General features: G+C 52.2%; 1 protein-coding gene across 2 annotated transcripts; it reads left to right on the top strand.

Annotated features, from left to right (window-relative positions):
• The first annotated feature begins 9568 nt into the window (after positions 1-9568).
• On the top strand, positions 9569-23121 carry POU2F2 (POU class 2 homeobox 2). 2 transcript variants are annotated; one of them, XM_069088937.1, is made up of 14 exons: positions 9569-9842; positions 9937-9971; positions 10064-10120; positions 11561-11707; positions 13521-13626; positions 15052-15143; positions 16375-16536; positions 16892-17033; positions 17258-17406; positions 17538-17723; positions 20658-20724; positions 20957-21158; positions 21272-21345; positions 22334-23121. In XM_069088937.1, exons 1-14 carry the CDS (start codon positions 9737-9739, stop codon positions 22672-22674), a joined length of 1866 nt encoding a protein of 621 aa, XP_068945038.1. In that variant the 5' UTR covers positions 9569-9736; the 3' UTR covers positions 22675-23121. The 2 variants fall into 2 exon arrangements, with proteins under 2 accessions (XP_068945038.1, XP_068945039.1); XM_069088938.1 differs by lacking the exon at positions 21272-21345 and having other exon boundaries at positions 11591-11707; positions 22334-22507.
• Positions 23122-23322: the final 201 nt, after the last annotated feature.

Raw genomic sequence — 23322 nt, 5'->3', positions numbered from 1 at the left:
CAGGGAATGTCAGAGCTGGGAAGGCCCTTAGACCAGGGAATGTCAGAGCTGGGAAGGCCCTTAGAACAGGGAATGTCAGAGCTGAGAAGGCCCTTAGAACAGGGAATGTCAGAGCTGAGAAGACACTTAGAACCGGGAATTTCAGGGATGGGAAGGGCCTTAGAACAAGGAATGTCAGAGGTAGGAGGGCCTTAGACCAGGGAATGTCAGAGCTGGGAAGGCCCTTAGACCAGGGAATGTCAGAGCTGGGAAGGCCCTTAGAACAGGGAATGTCAGAGCTGAGAAGGCCCTTAGAACAGGGAATGTCAGAGCTGAGAAGACACTTAGAACCGGGAATTTCAGAGCTGAGAAGGCCCTTAGACCAGGGAATGTCAGGGCTGGGAGGGCCTTAGACCAGGGAATGTCAGAGGTAGGAGGGCCTTAGAAGAGGGAATGTCAGAGCTGGGAAGGCCCTTAGAACAGGGAATGTCAGAGCTGAGAAGACACTTAGAACTGGGAATTTCAGGGATGGGAAGGGCCTTAGAACAGGGAATGTCTGGGCTGGGAGGGCCTTAGAGCAGGGAATGTCCGGACTGGCCATCTAACCCAACCTTTTCCTTTAACAGATGAGCCATCTGGGGCTCAGAATAGTGTAGTTATTTGCCTTTGGTCACACAACCAGTCAGCATTAGAGCCTGAATTAGAACTTGTCCTTCTGGCCTCCCGGCAGGACCCCTCCCACTGCATCTAGCCCTAATCTCAGCCGTCCCCTTGGAGGTGAGCTGAGTTTAGTGTGTGTAATTACATATGGGTCCCTTGCTTTGAGCCTGCTATGAGGCTGAATTCACAATTCTCTATTTGTGTTGGTGTTTGTGATTGTGTATGTATAGTTACTTTGTGTGACCACACAGCACTGTGTGGGACTGTATCTCAGTCATATGCCTGTTTATCTTTAATTTAGCATTTATGTGTATCTAAATGAGTGTGTGTGACTCTGGGGAGAGGGGCAGTTCTAGTCCTGTCTGTGGGTGCAAATCAGTGTCAGTGTTGGTGTATCTGAGAGTGGAGACCCATCCCCACAGCTGCAGATCTGGTCTCTATGTGTCCACCTGTCCGGATCCCTGCTCATGCCCCCGTGACATCTCACCCTCATGCACCCTGGGGCCCAGCTGGGAAGAGAAAGGAGCTGACCCCTGGGGAATGGGGATGGGGCCTAGTGGGGTTCCGAGCATCGGCAAGCTACAAGAGGGACCTGGGGACCCTGGGGACTGGCCGGGAAGGGCAAGGGGGGGCCCTCAGCCACACTATATTTAGTCCCATTTTCGGTAACTGCTGGCCAAGGGCTGGTACGAATCTGCTAAAAGTGGAGGGTGGGGGGGAAGCTAAGAGCAGAAGTGAAAGTCAGGCAGGCAATGTGGGGGGGGGGGGGGGGAAGGCCCAGCAGGCCCTACTTGTGAGCTTCCCCCCCACCAGGCTTGATGATCTGAGCTGAGGTTTGCAGCACTCAGCCTCAAGGGTCTGGGGGAGCTGGAGAGACAAGAGGGAACCCCCCACCCCACCTGCCCAAGCTAAAGTGTCACAAGCTGAAAGCGCATGAATGGGGCTCAGTTTCCTCATCCCATGTCCAATAAAATAATGTGGGAAGGGATTTACCAACCTGAAAATACTCTATATGTATATATTCTAGATGAGAATAATGATGGTGGTTGTGGTGGCCATTATATGTTCCAGGGGGAAGGTGGAATCAATGATCTATAAATTCCCTCTCAGTCCTGACATTCCATGTTCTAAAAGGTCCTTCCCAGCTCTGATATTCCATGTTCTAAATCTTTCCCCACCTCCAGATGACATTCCCTGTTCTAAGGCCCTTCTCAGCTCTGACATCCCCTGTTCTAAGGGCCCTCTCAGCTCTGACATTCCCTGTTCTAAGGGCCCTCCCAGCTCTGACATTCTCTGTTATAAGGCCCTTCCCAGCCCTGACATCCCCTGTTCTAAGGGCCCTCCCAGCTCTGACATCCCCTGTTCTAAGGGCTCTCCGAGTTCTTACATTCCCTGTTCTAAGGGCCCTTCCAGCTCTGACGTTCCCTGTTCTAAGGGCCCTCCCAGCTTTGACATTCTCTGTTATAAGGCACCTCCCAGCTCTGAACTTCTTAGCTTTTACAATTTATGTTTTTGTGTGTAGGTGATACTTCAGATTCCCCTGCTAGGGCCCAGCTTGGGGGGCAACGTCCTGTCTTTGCTCATAATGTGCGTCCCTCTGGTGAGGAACTGTGATTCTCGGCCTTGGTGTTTGTGCCTTCTTTAGGACCTTTCCTGAGAGCAGGCTTTGATACAGAGAAACCAGGACTCAGAAAGCAGACACTTTACTCCCCAAAACAAACTCAGCCTTAGGTGCATGGGCCATGACTCAGAAGGTCTGGGTTCTATCCGCTCCTCTCCTGCTGCCGTGATCTCAGAGAAGCCTCTGGACTCTCAGCTTCCTCTTCTGTGAGAGGGTGGCTGAAGAACATCCAGGCCATGGTGCCAGTTCAGTGGATGGATAAACACTTTGTGAGGTAGGGAGGGTTTTGCAAACCTTGGAGGCTGTAAGCTCCAGAGGGGGTATGCTGTGAGAGAACATGCTTATTCCTGATCATTGTCCCCAGGCAGAAGGGAAGTCTAGAGATGGGGGAAGAGGCCGTAGGAGGTACGGGTAGGTGGTGGTGGTGGGGGGTCTTACCTCTGTGGCTTTTGCAGATAGTGGGAGGGGCTTACCTCTCTGCCCCTTCCACTGTGGCTCTTTGTTCTGTCCTCTGGGTCCAATTAGAATAAGTTTAACATCGTTCCCCAGGTTCTTTCCCCTGATCCTTGTAGGGCCTAGTCTTGAGGCTCCTCACCAAATACCTTGGCTGGCCTTTTCTCCATGATTCCCAGCTTATTAGCAAACTTCCTAAAATGTGCCATCAAGACCTGAACACACTAGTCTAAGTATGGACTGATCAGAAGAGAGCACAGTAATCCCGTGACCTCCTTTGTCCTGTATTCTCTCATCTCCATTAGGTGTTCTCTGCCAGGGAAAATGATCTTTGGACTGGAAAGTCCAGAACAAAAATGGTTTATGGGGATCAGACACCCAGGATAAGTAGGGGGATAGAAGAGGGCTCCTAGCTGCCCTTGAGGGGCTCAGGTCACCAGGAGTGTGTGCTGAGACACTTATCAGGGATGTCTGGAGAATGGATGAGAGGAGGCGAGCCTGCAGACTCCACGTCATGGGACTGGACTTCAGTTTCTGGCTAAAGTTTGCAGCACATAATTCAAGAGAGGGTTAGTAGGTATGAAGAAAAGGAATCAGCCATCACATGGAGCCAACATGGCTTCAGCAAGACCTAGTCATTAATAGACTACCTCTCTTGATGATGTTACTAGACAGTTAGATCAAGAGTATTTAGGAAATAGTGTTGACCTAGACTTTAGTGAAACATTTGTGGGAAACAGGCAATGAGTGGATTTGGGAATAATTACATGCCAGGACAGAAGGAACAGTCCCTAGTGGTTTGATGTAATGTTGGCAGGCGATCTCCAGTGGAGTGTCCCAAGGACTTGTGTTGTTTAACATTGTTATCAGTGACCAAATGCAGAGAGAGGCTCCTCATACAGACAACACAAGACTGAGAGGGATAGCTAACTCTTTGGGTAACAGAGTAAAACATTTAGGTATCCCAGATCATTGGGCTGAATCATTGTCCCAGAGCTGGAAGGGATCTAAGAAGTGACCTTCATTTTGTAGAGGAGAAAACTGAGGCTCGGGGTGGGGTTAATGGTCTCCCCAAAGTCACCTAGGTAGTAAGAGAAGTAAGATTCCAGAGAAGACCTTTTGACTCCAAAGCTTTCACTGTTCCATTCTGACTCCCTGTTGGATAAGAAAAAATTAAGTGGGTATCAATGTAAAGTCTTACCTTTGGGCTCAAACAATCAACTCTGCAATCAGAAAATGAAGCAAAAGATCTCAACACACTGGAACACTGATCCAAATCAAATTAGATGAAATTTAGTGGAGAATAAAAATGTGAAGCCCTACACACAGGTGCAAAAAATTAGCTTTACAAATGTGAGAGTAAGTCGATCAACATTTATTAAGCACCTACTGTGTACCAGGTGTTAGGCTAAGCCCTGGAAATTCAAAGCAAGGTAGAAGATAGTCGCTGCTCTCAAGGGAAGGTGTGGCTAGAGGTACAGCTGCTCATCTGAGGAAGATTGGGGTGTTTTATTGGCCTGCAAGCTCCATTTTCGATGACATTGTATGTGGCAGCTAAGAAAATTTGTGCCACCTTAGCCAGCATTGAAGGACATGGTCTTCAGGACTAGAGAGGGGATAGTCCCACTCCACTGCATGCCCACATCAGACCACAGCTGCAGTGTGGTGGTCAGCTCTGGGTGTCCCATTTTTAGAAAGGAAATCCAGGGAAGGGCTGGATTTTGAATGTGGATGATGAAATGCCTTGAGACAATGTTACCTGAGGGTGAGTTTTATGAAGTGGGGGTGGCTTGGGCAGGACCGGGTAGGGGCACAATGAGATTTCTGGCGACATAGTACCTGAAGAACTGTCACCTCTAGAAAAAGGCACCAGACTGGTTCCACGGGGCGCCCCAGCACAGAACCAGAAACACTGGGTGGGACTTGCAAAGAAACAGATTGAACAATGGAAGGCTTCATAAAAAATCGTGGCTTTTGAGACCATCTCAAAGTCCATCGGAGCCAACCTGAAGGATGTTGTTGAGGGGAAGCTGGTGTAGAGATGGCTTCTGAAGTCTCTTCCAACATGGTGATTATGTCCTTCATAATTAATGCACAAATGGGGTCTTAAGCTTAAGATCCCATTAACTTGGGGGGGGCGCTGCCATTGAACGGTATTGATTTGTATTTGTATCTCCAGCACTTGGCACAGAGCCTGGAAAATAGTAGGTGCTTAATAAATGTTTACTGACTGGCTGTTGGCACGTATGGAACTTGTGATCCACTAAAACCTCCAGATTTTTTTCAAACAGCCTCTGCAACTCACACTTGTAAAATTGATTTTTGGAGCTCAAGTATAAGTTGTCACATTAATCCTTAATATGTGTTAACTCAAATTTTTTCATTGTAAATATTTTATCTTTTCCAATTTTTAACTTTTTAAAAAACTTTGAGTTCCAAATTCTCTCCCTCTTGCCCTCCCCCCTCATTGCAAAGGCAAACAATTTGATAAAGGTTGTACATGTGCATTCATGCAAAACATATTACCATATTAGTCATAGCTGATTAAGTTTACCCTAGCATTTTAGTCTGTTGATGTCTATCCCTTTCTTACATTATCTGCAGATATGCTAAGTAGGGCTTTTGTAGCTTCATCCAAATTTTCTGCTAATTGTTACTAAGCATAATGTCGAGGATGTCTGTCTGCCTTTGGAAACCACCAGATTCCTGTGTCCAGCTTGATAAAGGGCCTCCAATGAATGTCCACTGATGACTCTTCTAAGTCTTCTCCTCTCTCAGGCTAAACATTCAGGTTAGGGTTGGCATCCTATTTAGGGTCAGAGTTGGGGTCAGGATGAGTATTGAGGTCAGGGTCTGCATGGGGGCTGGGCTAGGTCTCATGAAGAATTTGGGTCTAGGTTGAGATGTGGTCAGAGTTTGATTGAAGTTGGGGTTAGAGATTGGATCAGGATTCAAGCCATGGTTGGCGCTGAGATTAGGGCTGGGGTGAGGGTTTAAATTTGGGTCAGTGGTGGGAGCAAGGTTGGGGCTGGGGTTTGAGGTCAGGACTTACAGGCCACATATTGCAAAGCTGGGACAGAGAGCCAATAACCCACTGAATGACGCAGTTGGCATACAAAAAGTTTTTTTTTTAATAGACTAGAAAAAGTGTGCTGAGATTAAGATGATGAAATTTAAGGAGGATAAATTTAAAGGCCCATACTTTGGGTCAAGGAGTCAGCTTCACAAGTTGAAGAGAGTTTGGTTAGACAACAGCCATCTGAAAAACATTCTTGGGGTCTTATTGGGCCACAAGCTCAGAACAACATGGGTCAACCATTAGGTATGTGAGTCAAGAAAGGTGAGCAATGAGCTGCATTGCAGAGGGAGGCCCTCTGCTCAGGCTTAGGGAGGTAGTGGTCTTGCTGTGTGGGCTGCCTCTGCCATGGCATGAGAATATCTGGTGGACTGTGTTCAGTTCTGGAAATTGGTGAGCTGTGGTGTGTCCAGAAGAGGACAGGTAGAAGGACAGAGGGCACCTCTAGGGTTGAAGGAATTGGGGAATGCTCTGCCTAGAGAGAAGGCTAGTATTGTGAGGGAGGTGGGAAGGACAGGGAGCGTGATCTAGCTTTCTTCAAGTCTTTGAAGGGCTGTCTCATGGAAAAAGGATGAGTGAGACTTATTCTGCTTCGCACCAGGAGCAGTGGTGGGAATGGGGGGTTACAAAGCAACCAATTCAGGCTTGACGTCTGCAAAAACTTCCAAACAATGAGTTGTCCAAAGTGGAATGGATTGAGATTGAAGTTGGGCTTGGGGCCAAAGGTTTCCATATTCTTCAGACAGGATATAACGTTGGATGGGTTTGGGAGAAGAATGGGGTTGCCACATATTTCAATGAAAAAATGGAGGCTATTTGCTGTGAGTTCCTTCTTTCTTCCTCCTCAACTCACATCACCCATATGCCTTCTTACACTGTCTCTGCCTTCATCCTGTGTGATGTGAAGAGATGGCCCTTCTCCTGTCCGACCGCCCCGCCTCCAACCCCCACAGGCACTCTCTCCTCCTAATCTCCTCCCTCTAGATTTTCAGGAACCTTTGTCTCTGTCTATATCTTTCTCTCTCTGTGTCTCTCTTTCCTCTCTCTCTCCACTCATTCCTTCCCTCCTCTCCCCTTCCCTCCCCTCCCCTTCTCGTCTCTTCTCTTCCCTCTATCTCTCTCTCTCTCTCTGTGTCTGTCTCTCTCTTTCTCTGTCTCGCTCTGCCTGTCTCCCCCCACCACCTCCTCTCCCTGTGTCTCTCTCCCTCTCTGTCTCTCTGTCTCCTGTTTCTCCTCCTCCCTCTCTGACGGCTCCTTCTCTGTCTCCTTTGGTCCTCTAGATCACACCCTCTAACTGTCCCTCATGGTTCTGTCCGGACCCTCTTCTCTTCTACCTTTATACAACTTCACTTGGGGATCTCATCAGCTCCCATGGCTTTAATTACCATTTCCATGCTAATGATTCTCAAATCTGCCTTTTCTGCCCCAGTCTCTCTGCTCCCTTCCAGGCTTATATCTCCAGCTGCCTTTCAGACATCTCCAACTGTATGTCCAGGAGACATCTTAAGCTCAGTATGTCCAAAACGGAATTTGTTTTCTTTTCCGCTAACCCTCTCTCTCCCCCTCCCACTTTCCCTTCTCCCAGTCCTGTAGGCTCACAACACAGGAGTCATCCTGTGGACCCCTCATGTGCCATCTCTGGCCAAGGTTTATTTCATTTTTGCAGCATCTCTCCAATATGCCCTCTTCTCTCCTCTGGCTCTGCTCCCCCCCCCCCAGGTGCAGACATTTCACATTTGGCCTATTGTAACAACTGCTGTGGGGTCTAGGGTCTGCCCACCTTGGGTCTCTCCCCCCTCCAGTCCATCCTCATTCAGCCACCATAAAGTGCAGGTCTGATCATGCCTCCCTCCCCTTACTCAGTAAACCCCAGTGGCTCCTGTTGCCTCTAGAGTCAAATACAAAGTGCTCTGTTTGGCATTCAAAGCTTTTCATAAGGTGCCCCCTTCTACCTTTCCAGCCTTCTTATAGCCCCAGTCCCAGTCCCAGCCCCCAACCCAGAGACACTGGCCTGCTGGCTGTTCCTCCATCTCTTGGCTCTGGCCACTTCCCCTGGCTGTGCCCGGTGCCTGGACCACTCTCCCCTCCTTCAGCTAAATCCCACCTTCTCCAGGAAGCCTTTCCTACTCCCCCTTAATCCCTCTATTGATTATTCCCAGCTCATCCAGCGTTTTTGTACACAGTAATATCTATGTTCTCTCCCCCCATTACACTGTGACTGCCTTGAGAGCAGAGATAGGTTTTTGCTTTGGGGTTACTTTGTTTTCCTGGGTCTCAGCCCAGTCCCAGTAAGTGCTTGGTTTGTATTTATTGAATGGCTGACCAATTCAGGATTGAGAGTTAGGTCTAGATGGAGGTCCTGGAGCCCAGCTTAATGTTGAGTTGTTTCTGAGGAGCTTGGGTTGGGGTTGGGGGTCCCACTCTTGTTTTGACCAGACCTAGAATATGAAGGGTGGGGTGGGGGTGATGGAGCAGTGGACGCATTTGGGGACCTGGGTTCTAGTTTTGACTTTGCTTCTGATTCCCTGGTGACATTGAGGCCCTCTGGGACTTGTTTCCTCCTGTATAGTATGGGATCAGTAGGGGTGGGATGGAGGGGTTGGACTTCATCATCTCTCCCAGTTCTAATGTTCTTTGGATGCTAAGTTGGGTCTCCCTCACCTCACCTCCCCAGTGTTTGTTTTTTTTCTTAAACATAGAAAAAGTAGTGTTGGATACAGAAGGGTTGAAATATTATGGTGTCCATGTCTGAAGTCAAACAAATGTTTTATAAGGGCTTCCTTGGTTTCCCTATTTGTTAAATGGGGAGAGACAGTATGGTAGAGTAGAGTGAGGTGTCAGAGAAGCTAGGTTCTAATCTCAATTTTGTGACCTTGAACAAATCACTTTCACTTCTCTGAAGTACAGGGTCTACAATCTGTAAAATGATGGAGTTGGACTAGAGGACCATTAAGGCCCCTTCTGTCTCTAAACCCAGGATCCTATAAATAGATAGTTATTGCTAACGCCCCTTCCAACCCTGACCTTCCCTGCTCTAAGGGCCCTCCCTGCTCTGACCTTCCCTGTTCTAAGGCCCTCCCTGCTCTGACCTTCCCTGTTCCTATGTTCTATATTCTAGGTTCCCCTCACAGTTTTGACACTCCATATTCTAAAGTTTCTTCCAACTCGGCTGTTCTATGTTCTGTGATTTTTTTGTTCTAGCCCAAGGCCAAGGCCTGATTTGCATTTGGGGTCATGTTTTCATCCAAAGTTAGGTTCAAGATTGAGTTGGTGGAGCACAGTCAAGGCCCAGATGAGCCTGCCCTTGGCCTGATGCTTGGGAGGCTCCCTGGCTGGTGGAGGGCAGGGCTGAGGCTGGGGGGGTCCTCAAAACTGTTGCACATTTCAAGGACTGGAGGTGTTGAATCACAGGCATGGAGCTGTTGATGCACACCAATCCCCAGAGCCCCATCCCACCGCCCGCTCCTTGCTGCTCAAAGCGGAAAACATGTCTCACTCGAAACCTGCTGGTGGGACAGAGCGCTGAGGCAGTCAAGGCCCCAGAGGAGGACCAGAAGGGAGGCATTCTCTGCTCAGCTTCCCTTCGGATGCTTCTCCATCAGAGGCCAGACCCAAGCCATTCCCTGCACTTGGCCTTCCCTCCCTGGCTAAAAGGCTGGACAGAACCAGCTTTTGTGCTGAGAGGCCAGAAACCCAGAACAGAAGTCATGAGGGCAGGATCCTGGCCCCACTGAGATGCTGCTGTGACATTGCTTCCTCTCCCTGCCCCTCAGTTTCCCCATCTCTAGGGGTGTTGGACTAAATGACTTCGAAGGCCCCTCCCAGCTCTGACAGCCTTCTGTCACTGAGGAAGAGCTGAGAGCCCCAGTTCCCATACAGGGTAGGATGCCGGGGTCTTGAAGTGACCTGGTCCTCAGAGATGGGGTGGTGGGAGTGGGAACTTCCTCATGGTATGTGATGCCTCCCCTTTCCCATCTTTCTCTGCAGAAATAAGAATGTCTAAGCCCCTGGAGCCGGAGAAGCCAGGTTTGGACTCTCAGTCAGAGCACACAGGTAGGAAGGTTTTGTCCTGGGAATAAGGGAAGGAGGTGGAGCCCCAGGTGGGAGTAAGGCAAGGAGGGTCCTAGCTTTTCCTTCCTTCTTGCAGATACAGAAACCAATGGACCAGATGCAAACCACCAGGTAAGGAAGGGGAGCTAGCTGGGAGAAAGCAGGCCTGGGGAGGAGCTAGGTCCCAGACTCACCTCCCCTTCCTCCCTTCTCTCTCCTTTCAGAACCCCCAAAATAAGGCCTCTTCATTTTCCTTGTCCCCAACGTGTCCCAGCACCAAGGTGAGAGGGGAACGAACTTGCAGTACCTGGGGAATAGTGGGGAAAAGTGCCAGGGTGAGGTGGGGTTTGGAGGGAGCTAGGGGGATCTGGGGTAGAGGTCCCCAGAGGGGGCCACACATCTTTGGAGCCTCAGCAAAGAAGTTTCTCCTTCCCACCCGCCTGCCCCAAACCTATGACTCATCCCATCTCCTTCCCCTTCCCCTGGGGTTGGGGGGGGGGTGGCTGGGGAAATCCCCCCTGGGGCCCCAGGGTATGAACAACAGGAAGCTGAGGGCCCAGCCCCCATCCCTACTTCCCTGCCTGGCCCTGGCTTCGCCCCGACTCTCAGCACCTCCAGACCTTCCCTTCACCCCAAAAACATTTAAAGGACAGGCAGCGGCAGGGAAGGACTGTAGGGAGAGTGGAAAGGGCCTGAGGAGGAGAGAGGAGAGGAAGGAAGCAGGGAGATGGAAGGAGAGCAGGGGAGACGTGGAGAATTGGGTGCATGGTTTTCCTATAGTGCATGAAACCTCTACTGGGAGCATTTTCATCTGGGTAAGGGCCTGGGTTGGGCCTGCAGACTAAAAGCCCCCTGAGGGTAGAGAGGGCTATTTTTCTTTTTTGTGTCCCCAGTACAGGGTTTGGGTTTGTTTTTCTTTCAAATTGAACTGTGGAGATGGGGAGAAATGGAGAAGAGAAAGGAAGAAAAAGAGGGAATGGAGAAAAAGATGAGGAGAGGAGCTCCAGGGTGTCTGAATCACCTAGTATCAGGGTGGTCTTGGGCGAATCACTTCTCATGCCCAGTTCTTAGTTTCCTCATCTGCACAGTGCTGGATCAAGAGTTCTGGGAAAGGCTGAAGAGAAAGGGAGAGGTGATAGAGGTGGGAGGAGATGGAGGAGAAGCCTGAAGGAGGAGACAGGGAGGGATGGGGGCAATGAAAGGCGGAGATATTGAGAGTCAGGGGATCAGCCATTTGGAGCTGAAAAGGGCCACGAGGAAAGTGAGGCCTGGGAAGATTAAGTAACAGTACACACTACAGCCAGATTCAACCCAGGTCTTATTACAGCAGAGATGGACCTTGAAGGGAAGAGAAGAGAAGACCGGAGAGAGAGAGAGGAGGGGGCTGGAGAGAAGAGGCAATCACTGAAGGAGGGGAGAAAAAAGAGTTGTAGGAAGGAAATCTTGAGATAAGCCTAAGTGGAGAGGCTGGGGCTGCACCTTGGGGCCACCAGCTGAGGGCCTACTCAGGTGCCATTACTCCAGACTTGGGAAGTGCAGGAAGAAGCAGAGCTGGGCCAAGAGGTGGCCCAGTCCAGCTGCACCCACACAGCCGTGGCCGGGCCAGCTGGAAACCACTTCATTTCTCTGGGCCAGGGTCTAAAACCATCAGTCTTTTGTTACAAAGGGGGGAGAGAAGGGAGGTGTCTAGGTTTCTTCATCATGATTGGTTCCTTCTTCAGGACCCTGAAATTGCCTCTCTCCCCATGCAGATCAAGGCTGAAGACTCCAGCAGTGACCCGGCCCCAGTGGCTCCCCCACCCCCGCCCCCATCCCAGCCCCACCTACCCCAGGCCCAGCTCATGTTGACTGGCGGGCAGCTGGCTGGGGTAAGTGACCCAGGATGGGCTCTGGGGGGGTCTTTGGGGTCAGGGGCCAGAACCGAGTGCTAGCTATTCCACAGATCTTGTAAGCAGAGACCCTAGACCCCTTGTTTCTTCCTAAGGGGTCACTGCAGATGAAGCCTTGTTGAGTTTTGCACTAGCAGGTACAGAGGGAACCCTCTTGACCCACCTTGCCAAGCTCTCATCCTCCTCAGCCGAAGCTGTCTTTGTTTTCCTCTGAGCAGCCACACTCTAGAACCATCTGGGTGGCCCTTTCTCTTTCTCCCACTGCCCCCATGGGCAGAAAACAGATCCAGGTAGACTCGGCTCCCCAGGTACAGCCTCGGGCACTGGTCCCTGGCCCACCTGAGTTTGTTTCTTTTGTCTCACGCTAACCCCACCAGCTCTTTTCGGCTTGGCTGCCTGGTCCCCAGCTGTCACTAACCCGCTGCTCCTCTGCTCTCTCTTTGCCCCCTCCCGTCTCTCCCTCACCCTCATGTCACTCTTTCCTAATCCCGTCTGGTCCGGTGACCCCCATCATCTCTGTCTTTGGCCCGCCCCCTCCGCCCCTCCTTCACCTTGTCTCGTCGGTGACCCCCATCATCTCCCTCCTTGGCCTGCCCCCCCATCGTCTGTGATCCCGCCTGGCCGCCGCCCCTCACCCCAGCTGACGGCCCTGATGCCCACCCAGCAGCAGCTCCTCCTGCAGCAGGCTCAGGCCCAGCTCCTGGCCGCCGCGGTCCAGCAGTCCAACGCCGCTGCCGCCGCTAATGCAGCCGCCGCCGCCTCCGGGCAGCCCCCGGCCCCCGCTGCGGGGGGTGACCTGCCGCCGCAGCCACCCGCAAGCCAGCCCCCGGCGACCCCCCAGCTCACCCTGTCCCAGCCCATCCAGCTCACGGCCCAGGTAAGGCAGGGCACACCTACAGCCCGGACAGAGCAAGCCGAGCGGAAGCAGCCCGCACGGGCCGGGAGGGGCCGTGGGCTCCCCAGCACACCCCCTCCCCGCCCCGGCAGCCCGCGGGAACCCTCCGGCTCAGCTCTTCGCGCACCCAAGCTTTCTTCCTTGCTGCCTCAAGCCCATCTGGTCACGCTAATCTCCCAGAACTGTGCCTGGTAGCACCTGGGCCCTCCTGGTCACAGCTGGGAGAAGGTGCCTCAGGTGGCACCTAGGGCCATGTCCCCCCACCCCCCACCCCGCTTGAAGCAGGAGGTTCCCTAGCAGAGACACCAGCTACCACCTGGACACCTCCAGGAACGGGGAGCTCCCTCCCTCCCCAGGACATTGCCAGCCTCAGAAAGTCTGTCCTTCTCTTGAGCTGGAGCCTTCCTCTTGATAACTCCCATCTCAGCCCAAGAGTCTTCCGTTGTGGGGTCAGGCATAGCAAGTCTAATCTCGGTGACACAGGATGGCCCTTCTGAGCTTCGCAGATGTGACAATGGTGTAGGTGGGGGGTGCCAGAGCCTTTCTAGGTTAAATACCTGCAATTCACAAACCCAGAAGGCCAGAGCTAGGAGTAGGCTCAGAACCTAGAACATCGCGGCAAATCCAGGAGGAGCCTTAGAAGAGGGAGTGTCGGGGCTGGGAGGGTCCTTAGAAACCCACGATCCCCCTCCTCCCGAGAGGTAATAATTCCCTAGTTAGAGGAAAATGAGGCTCAAAGAGAGGTGGCCTGTGCTGCCTGAGTGTGTGTGTGTGGGGGGGGGGGGGGGGGGGGGAGTCTGTCGCTGCCCTCTGCGGTAGCCTGGCACGCAGCCCCGGGGCTGGCCAGCCCCTCCGGTCCGGGTTCATCCAGCGCATCCTTGCCTCCCCCCATCGCAGGACATCCAGCAGCTCCTTCAGCTCCAGCAATTAGTCCTTGTCCCTGGGCACCACCTCCAGTCACCTGCACAGTTCCTGCTGCCACAAACCCAACAGGGTCAACCAGGTAGGAATCCGAACGAGCCTGAGGGGTGGGGGCGGGGGCGGGGCCAGGGCCAGCGCGGAGGCCGTCTGTGGCTCTCTGGCGCCACCTTGTGGAACTGAATCCCAGAACCCGACAGCGTCCAAAGCGAACTAGAACACCCCAAACAGGGGTAGAGGGGAGTGGAAGGTGGTCGGGGAAGCCTTCTTGGAGAGAGGGGCATTCACGCTGGGCAGACATCCAAAACAAGATAGCAATGAAGTAAGAGTTAAAATTCTGTGACTGTTTTAGGTAAAATGAGAGTTGTGGACCAGAAAACCATTAAAAGTCCTGCCCAGCCCTGACATTCTGTGCTCTAAGGACCCCTCCCACTCTGTTATCCAGCAATCCATGATGGAATCGATCACACTGATGGATTGTTCTCCTATGGTGTGGTTTCTGTCCCTGTCTGTGTCTCTGTCTCTCTCCCTCCCTCCCTCCTCTCTCTGTCTCTCTCTCCCTATCTCTGTTTCTCCCTCCCTCTCTGTCTCCCTCCCTCCCTTTCTCTCTCTCATCCTCCCTCCCTCTCTGACTTTCCCTCCCTCCCTCTCTCTCTCTGTCTCTCTCCCTCCCTCTCTCTGTCTCTCTCTCTCTCTGTGTCTCTCTGTCTCTGTCTCTCTCCCTCTCTCTCTGTCTCTCTCTCTCTCACACTTCAACTGTCATAAGGTGTTTTCCCAGTAGCTGAATCACTTAAGGGGTCTCTAGCTCCTGCTGATGGACCTCCTGGGACAGGGAACTCACCACTTCCCAAAACAGTTCACTCCGTTTCCATTCAGCTTTAACTGCCGAGAAGTTCCTTTGCTATATGGAGCTAAATTTTGCTTCCCTGGAACTTCTCCCCATTAGTTCTATCTCTGCCCTCTGGGCCCCAGCAAAACAAGCCTGATGTCCCTTTGAGGAAAGAAGGTGTTGAGTTGAGTTATGTCTAGAATCCTAGCTTTGGAAAACAGGGAGAGACCCTCTAGTAGAGGGCACTACCTCCACCTCAAGTGGGTAGAAATATCTTTCACCACATCCTGGAGGACCTGAACACTTCCAGGGACGGGGAGCTCACTACCTTTTGAGGGAAGCTGATCCCTTAACGGAGCTGCCATTTGCTAGGAAGCTTCTCCTCCCTGGCTCTGAAGGGGATATCGTTGGATCTAATGTTGGGAGCCCCCCCCCCACTCACCTGTGAGCAGGGTGTGGGAGCGGGACATACGTTTGTTAGCTGATGCCCAGTAATATGGCTGTAAAGATGCAGCTCCGTGCCTGTAGAAGCTCTGAGGTCTGGCATGCCCATAGAAGCTCTGAGGTCTGGCATGCCCATAGAAGCTCTGAGGTCTGGTCCGGTTGGGATATGGTGAGTCAGGGGGCTGAATCCCCCTGAGGCTGTCTCTCCCCACCTGACATCTGCATTGTCTCCCACAGGCCTGCTCCCAACACCAAATCTGTTCCAGCTACCTCAGCAAAGCCAGGGAGCCCTCCTGACCTCCCAGCCCCGAGCTGGGCTCCCTACACAGGTAAGCAGCTGCTCCTTGGGGAAAAGCCAAATGACTGAGGGGCTGGTGCCAGGAGCAGAGAGGCTCAGTCAGCTTCCCTAGTCACCTAGCACAGAGCAGGTCCAGGAAAGGGAGGGACCCCTTATCCCATCTGGGAGGAAGAGGGGGCAAGTGTGTGTGCCTAGGACAGTGCATCTCCCTCCCTGCTGCTCTCCTGGTGCCAGGCTCTTGGGTAGATAAGAATGGAACTTTCCAGTTGGTGATGCCCTCTGATGCCTGCTGGTGGTATGAGGGTGAGCCTGACTCTGGCAGCTGAGTGTATACCAAGCTCCAATAGGCTGGGAGAACTTCAGTGTGGGCCTATTGATGGGCCACCATCCAAGTTGAGAGAGGCGCTCCATAGGGGCGGCCACAGGGCGATAAGTACTGGCCGCTCTTGAGCTGGGGAAGGGAACGAGGACCCTCCCTCCCACTCCCCAGGTGACAAATGCCCAAAGCCTCTGAGCACCCTGGCCTCAAGGCTCTTTGAGGCTCCAAAGGAGCCATTCCACCCATGTTCCATCCATGGATCCCAGGCTGAAGGTCTGGATTGCTGTATGAGCTTGAATGGGTTACTTCCTGCCTCTGGGACCATTCCATCTGCAAAATGGACATGAGAGTAGGACCAGTGTGTGTCGCCCTGGTGTTGCTGAACAGAGATTGGAGCTATCCTTTTTCCTCTTCCTACTAACAGACCTGTGAAGCCAGGGGAAGATTATTCCCCTCTTTTGCAAACTGGAAAACTGAGAGGGGAAAAAAGGGAAAGGGACTTACCCAAGGTCACACATAAGCAATAGAGGCAGGTTACTCCCAAGCATTAGGATGCTAGTGCTGGGTTTTTTAACTTCCATCTTCCACAGGCTTTACATATTAAAGATGATCACATAGTCTATTGATTTTGATATTGACATAGAGATGGGAATATAATCTGCTGATTTTAATGTTGATATTAAGAGGATAACATAATCTGTTGATCTTGATGTTGATATTACAATGAATATATAAACTATATGTTCTGTGTGAGTGCTAAGGGCTCAGAGGGTGATCAGAAGAGGGTTAGGTTGATCAAGGAAGATGCCTTGAGGGAAGAGATGGGGAGGCTGAGGGTGAGGACATGGGGTGGTGTCTCAAGCCAGAGAGCTGCATGAGCAGATGAATGAAGGGCAAGACCTACCCTGGAGACTTCAAACTCCCCCTGCCTTCTTTCCTCCAGGCAGTGACCCGACCCACGCTGCCCGACCCACACCTCTCGCACTCGCAGCCCACCAAATGCCTGGAGCCACCCTCCCACCCCGAGGAGCCCAGTGACCTGGAGGAGCTGGAGCAGTTTGCTCGCACCTTCAAACAGAGGAGAATCAAGCTGGGTTTCACTCAGGTCTGGGGCAGGGGAAGGAGGGCCCTTTGATGAAGCTGTCTGTGCTACCTGCAGAGTCCTCTGGAAAGCCCACAAACTCCTGTGTGGTTTATAACCCCTCCCCCACTCCCCGGAATTTACAAGCCCCAGACAGTTTGCAGAGCCCTCTACAGTGTACAAAGTGCCTTTCACAGCCCTTACCCCACGCCCAAAAAGTTGACCCTTTTTTAGGAGCCCAGTGAGAGAGCCTGGAGAGGGAGCAGGAGAAGTGAGGTCGGGTCTGAGGGGGTGTGGGGAGATGGCCACAGCTGAGAAGCTTTCATGGAGAAGACTCCCATCTCTGGGCTGACCCAGACCCACTGTCCCTCCTCTCCAGGGCGACGTGGGGCTGGCCATGGGCAAGTTGTATGGCAACGATTTCAGCCAGACAACCATCTCACGCTTCGAGGCGCTCAACCTTAGCTTTAAGAACATGTGCAAACTGAAGCCCCTTTTGGAAAAGTGGCTCAACGATGCAGGTGGGTGTCTGAGCTGGGACAGGGCAGGTTGCCTGCCCTAGAAAACAGGCTTGCCTAAGCCTGCCTGACCCACCGTTGTCCAAGGTCCTGAGGGGGTGGAACTAAAAGCCCTGGTGGGAGGTATGGGGGTCCAGGGGAGGAAGCCTAGAGACAGGGGGCAGCCTAGCCTAGCTGTGTGTGCTGAGTCCTCTGACACTGCCCCCCCTGCTCCCCCTCCTGGACAGAGACCATGTCTGTGGACTCCAGCCTGCCCAGTCCTAACCAGCTGACAAGCCCCAGCCTGGGCTTCGACGGGCTCCCAGGCCGGCGGCGCAAGAAGAGGACAAGCATTGAGACAAACGTCCGCTTCGCCTTAGAGAAGAGCTTTCTAGCGGTGAGGAGACCCGCCCCCTCGGCCTGCCCCCCGGGGCCTCCTGCGGCTGCCACTGACCTCTCGGGCCCCTCCCCCCCCCCCCCCGGGGCCTTCTGCGGCTGCCACTGACCTCTAGCCCCTCTGCTCCCCAGAATCAGAAGCCTACCTCAGAGGAGATCCTGCTGATTGCAGAGCAGCTGCACATGGAGAAGGAGGTGATCCGTGTCTGGTTCTGCAACCGGCGCCAAAAGGAGAAGAGAATTAACCCCTGCAGCGCTGCCCCCATGCTGCCCAGCCCGGGCAAGCCAGCAGCCTACAGCCCCCACCTCGGGCCTGGGGTATTGTGCTCCCCCTCCCCCTCCCCTGCAGAGCGTCTCAGAGGCCATCCTTTTACAGATGAGGAGGCTAAGGCTTAGAGGGGGAAATGACTTTCCCAAGGTCACACAGAGAGCCATTTTTAGAGGATGGATCTGAACCCAGGGCCAGGGCACTTTTCTCCAAACCATGCAATCATTTACAAGCAGTCACACTAAGCCACACTCGTGGACAGGCAGGCACACCACTTCAAACACAAACATTTTTAAAGTTCCTGATTTTTGACTAAATGGAAAGATAACAATGAAACCACTCCTGCCCTAAAGGAGATCACATTCTACAGAAGGAAGAGTGCACTAATGAACTGTGTATATGTGTGTAGGGTGGGTTAAGAAAAATTTCCTGCAAGCAGTGACCTCAGAGGATAGTGGTTATTGGGCCTTTTTCAGCAGCGTCCCACTCTCTGTGACCCTATTTAGGGTTTTCTTGACAGAGATATCAGTTTGCCATTTCCTTCTCCAGCTCATTTGACAGATTAGGAAACTGAGCCAAACAGGGTGAAGTGACTTGCCCAGGGTCACATATACTTCTAAGCCTTGAAGTATCTGGGGATTTGAACTCAGGTCTTTCTGAAGGATAATTAGGAATTCTCAAGGGAGAGGAGGGATTGCATTGCATTCCAGGGAGAGGGACAGCTTGTATGAGGTCACAAGGGCTGGAGATGACAGGTCAAATTAGGTGTTAGGTCAGTTTGTCTGTAATGTCCAAAGTACAAAGGAGAGGGATAAGGAATAAGTATGCAAAGGGAGGTGGGCACCAGACTGTGAGGGGCATTCAGTGGGGAGTTTGGGAGCTCGTCCTGTGCCCCAAAGGCAACAAGGAGACACTGAAGATTTGTGAGCAACTAGAACTGTGTTTCCTGTTTTTTTTTGTTTTTTGTCATTGAGGCAATTGGGGTTAAGTGACTTGACCATGGCAATACAGTATGTGTCAAGTGTCTGAGACTGGATTTGAACTCAGGTCCTCCTGACTCCAGGGCTGGTACTCTATCCACCGTGCCACCTAGCTGCCCCAGAACTGTGTTTTAAGACTGAATTCAGAAACTGTGTGGATGGTGGGTTGGAAAAGGTAGAGCTGGAGACCAGGACACCTAGAAGAGGCATTTGAAATTGTGCAGAGGAAAGATGATGAGGCATGAACCACAGACACACGGTGACACACTAGGGTAAGGCTTGGCTACAGCTGGGCCAGAGATGGGGTGGTCATCTAGTAGCATTTCCTCACTTCTTAAAGGACCTAATGTGCCCATGACCTTGCTAGGGTGCAGTAAGGGTTGGTCCCCTCTCCTGTGCCCCATCTCCTCCAGCTTTCAGCTTACTAACACAGCCTCCAAGAAATATCCTCCATCCATCCCTTCCTTCCTTTCTAGCCATCCATCCCTTCATCTCTCTCCATCTCTCTGTCCTCTATCCATTAATCCTTCTACCCCCCCTTCATCCATTCTTTTTTTCACCCCATCCATCTATCCCTCTGTTCTTCCATCCATCCATCCATCCATCCATCCTCCATCCATCCTTCCCTCTCCCTCTCCATCCATTCCTCTTTATCTCTCCATTCATCAATCCCTCCAACTCTCCCTCCATTATTTCCCCCATCTCTCCATCCATTCATCCCTCCATCCCTTCTTGTATTCTCTGAGCTCTACTCTACCGTAAGAATTGAGCAGAAAGAATGAACAAGTCTCAGTCCTTTCTCTTTGGGATCTCAGAACCTGGTACCAACTTACACCTATGACCTGATTTAAACAAAATTGAATCTATGTGAAAATCCAGGTTGGTGCCCAGTGATGTCATTCTTTGATTTGCAGAAAGCAGCGTTCCTTTTTGAAGATTCTGCTGCTGGCTTCTTTTAAGCCCAGGGTTCTGTTATTGTTTGCAAGAGGGGATTCCATTCTCTTTGCACCACAGATCTTAAGTGATGTCAAGCATTCCCAGGCAGTCATTTCCAAGTTTAACCAACAAATATGGGACGTTAGCCAGAAAGCTATCTAAATTGTTCAGTGATTGTCGTTGGTGCTCACTTATGACCTACTCTCATGACTCCATTTAGGGTTTTCTGGGCAAAGATACTGGAGTGGTTTGCCATTGTCTTTCTAGCTGCTTTTACAGATGAGGAAACTGAGTCAAACAGGGTTAAGTGACTTGCCCAGGGTCACACAGCTAGGAAGTGTCTGAGGCCAGATTTCAACTCAGGTCCTCTTGTCTCCAGGTCCAGTACTCTATGCACTTCAGAACTGAGAGGGATTCTTGTTTAACAGAAGGGGAAATCTTAGCCTGGGGCAGGGGTGGGGTGGGAGATTTCCCCCAGGTCCCATATCAAATTGAAGCCCAAGTAGGACTATAATGCTGGTCTCCTGACTCCCAGGCTAGGACAGAAAGCATTCACACCTTCAACTTTGTCACTGTATTGAAGCCTCATGTCAGGTGACAACTAACATGGCTGAAAAAATCTACATTGATTTTTATGATGAAACCCATTATTACAGAATTAACAGGATCAGTTTTGGGGGCCTTGTATGGGTTATCAAATGAATGTTGGACATCATTCTGTCCTTTGGATTAAGCACCAAATTTATTGTGGGACCTTGGAAGAAGTAGTTCCCCTATCTGGGCCTCAGTTTCCCCATTTGTCAGATGAAGGGGTGTGCCTTTGGTCCATAAATCTGCCTCTAGAATTCTGAGATACCTGTTACTGAAGGTTACATACGGTATACACACACAGCATACATACATATGCACATATATGTGTGTGTGTTTATCATACCCTAGCCTCTTCTTTCCTCATGCTCCCCGGTCTATTCTGGCTCTCTGTCGTATGCTAGGAGTCACCCTCAGTTTGATACGCCCATGTGGGCATATCACATATGCCCTGACACACTTTCTTCCTTGTCGCTCCAGGTCACACCTCAGGGGGCTGGGGGGACCCTGCCATTGTCCCCAGCTTCCAGCAGTCTGAGCACAACAGGTCAGTCCTTGTGAGCAAGAAAACAGGCTTTGGGACTTAAATTAGGGGAGGCAGGGAAGGTGTGGGAGGAAGGGGCAAACCTCTGTCTGGCACTCACTCTCTGGTTTGCAGTGGGACCTTGGACAACTCCCTTCCCAGCCTGAATTTTTTTCCACTGTAAGAGGTGGGGAGGGGGCTGCTCTTAATGCTTGTTGGCTCTGGCACTCAGTGCTTCTGTCATTCTCTCTCTTAGTTACTACCTTGTCCTCAGCTGTGGGGACCCTTCACCCCAGTCGGACAGCAGGAGGGGGCAGCAGTGGGGGTGGGGCCGTGACCCCCCTCAACTCTATCCCCTCCATCACCCCCCCACCCCCTGCCACCACCAACAGCACAAATCCCAGCCCCCAAGGCAGCCATGCGGCCATCGGCCTGTCAGGCCTGAATCCCAGCACAGGGTGAGTCTGGGGCCCAAGGAGGGCAAGGAGCTGTTACTGCTTTGAAAGGCTGTGCCCCTCCCCTTGCTAACCCCCTGCCTCCCCCACTAACCCGTCTGCTTTGCCTCTTCTAGAAGCACAATGGTGGGGCTGAGCTCGGGGTTGAGTCCGGCTCTCATGGGTAACAACCCTTTGGCCACCATACAAGGTGCGTCACCTTACATCACACCCCCTTTGTCCCCTCTGCCATCACCCCATCCATGCCTTCAAAGGACATCATGGAGGCTTTGGCTGGACTCATCTGCATGCCTGTAACTGCTTCTGTGATGGGCAGTGTGTTTGTGTGTGGTGTGTGTACGTGCGTGCGTGCGTGCATGTGTGTGTGTGTGTGTGTGTGTGTGTGTGTGTGTATGTGTGTGCTTGCCCACTTCTAGGGCTAACGTTTAGGTTTGGGGACGTCCTCACCTTTAGGCTCAGCTCAAGCTTCCCTTCCTCCCTCAGCAGATCCTGGGCACCACTCCCTGCCCTGTCCCTCACTCATTGCATTATTCCATCTCACTGTTCTTTTGTGGGAAGAGGGAGAGGTATACCTCCAGATGGGGGGAAGATGGTTCTAGGGAGGGGAGAAGCAGGGAGTGGGAGGCTGCTAAGGAGTACTCAAGCTGACCTCCAGGTGGAAAATAGCCCAGATGGGAGAATAACTGTTCTAGGGGATCCTAAGTGGAACTGCTCAGCTGTACAGAATATTAGATATTAGAACTAGGAAGAGTCTTAGAATGTGAAAGAGACTGCCAAAGATGGGAGGGACCCTAGAACAAAAAATGTCAGAGGTGGGAGGGCCCTTGGAACAGGGAATGTCAGAGGAGGCAGGGCCCTTGGAATAGGGTATGTCAGAGGTGGGAGGGCCCTTGGAACAGGGAATGTCAGAGGTAGGAGGGCCCTTGGAACAGGGGATGTCAGAGGTGGGAGGGCCCTTGGAACAGGGGATGTCAGAGGAGGGAAGTCCCTTGGAACAGGGAATGTCAGAGGTGGGAGAGGCCTTAGAAAATAAAATACCAGAGCCAGGAAAGACCCAGGAGGTCATTCCACCTAATTATAAAGAAGGAGAAATTTAGACTCTGAGAGGACCAGGGATCTGGCTTGGCCCGAAAGTCTCCCTCTCCCATCTCCAGCCCTACCTTTCTCTCTTTCTGTAGCCCTGGCCTCTGGTGGAACTCTCCCCCTTACCAGCCTTGATGCCAGTGGGAACCTGGTTCTGGGGGCAGCTGGGGGCACCCCAGGGAGCCCAGGAATCGTGACCTCACCACTCTTCCTGAACCATGCGGGGCTGCCACTACTCAGCGCCCCTCCAGGTGTGGGCCTTGTATCAGCTGCGGCAGCTGCTGTAGCAGCCTCAATCTCCACCAAGTCCCCAGGCCTCTCCTCCTCCTCTTCCTCCTCCTCCTCCTCCTCTTCTTCCTCCTCTTCCTCCTCCTCTTGCATCGAGACAGCAGCACAGACCCCAGGAGGGCCTGAGGCAGGGGCCAAATCAGAATGAAGACACCCCTTCTGCCTTTCCCTGCCATCCTCCACCCTCGCCCACCTCTGGTCTCCCCAGTTGGGGAAGCTGGTGGTAGGGGGACAGCGGCGGGGGATTGAGGTGAGGGTCCGGGAGCTGGAGAAAGAGAGTGGAGGAAACAACCCCAAAAATACCCCCAGAAAGAAAAAACCAAACAAAAAAAAATAAAGTAAAGCCAAATAGAAACAGACATAACCAGCCGCCCAGAATGAGCCGGGGCGAACAGAAGAAACCAAAAACCGAAACCAAAAAACCCAGTCCAGAGCCAGACTCAGCGCGCTCACCGCTCACCGCTCCAACACCAAAGCCGTGCGTCTTCGCGCGCTCCGGACACGCCGGGGCTCCCTCCCGCAGCTGACGGCCGGGGGCTCTGCGGCCCCCTTCTACCCAGTGCAAAAGGAGAACGTGTCGGTCCCCGGAGGGTGGGGGAGGAAGGTGGGGGTGGGCTGGGGGGCCAGGGGAGGGAACAACTGTGGATTTTTCTTTTCCAGAAACCAAAAGAGACAGGGCCCGAGAAACCTCACACCAAATAGCCGGTAGCTTCATCCAAAGGCCTGTATAGAATTGGTAGCGTTTGTTATGTGTCCCCACCCCTCACCCGGTCTAGGGGGGGTTGGGGGGTGGGGG

Source organism: Petaurus breviceps, unplaced genomic scaffold (genome assembly GCF_028583685.1).
Source record: "Petaurus breviceps papuanus isolate PSGF00001 unplaced genomic scaffold, PetGlider_PUasm1.0 185, whole genome shotgun sequence".
NCBI classification, from domain to species: Eukaryota; Metazoa; Chordata; class Mammalia; order Diprotodontia; family Petauridae; genus Petaurus; species Petaurus breviceps.
Note: the sequence above shows the minus strand (reverse complement) of the source record. Positions and strands in the feature narration are given on the sequence as shown.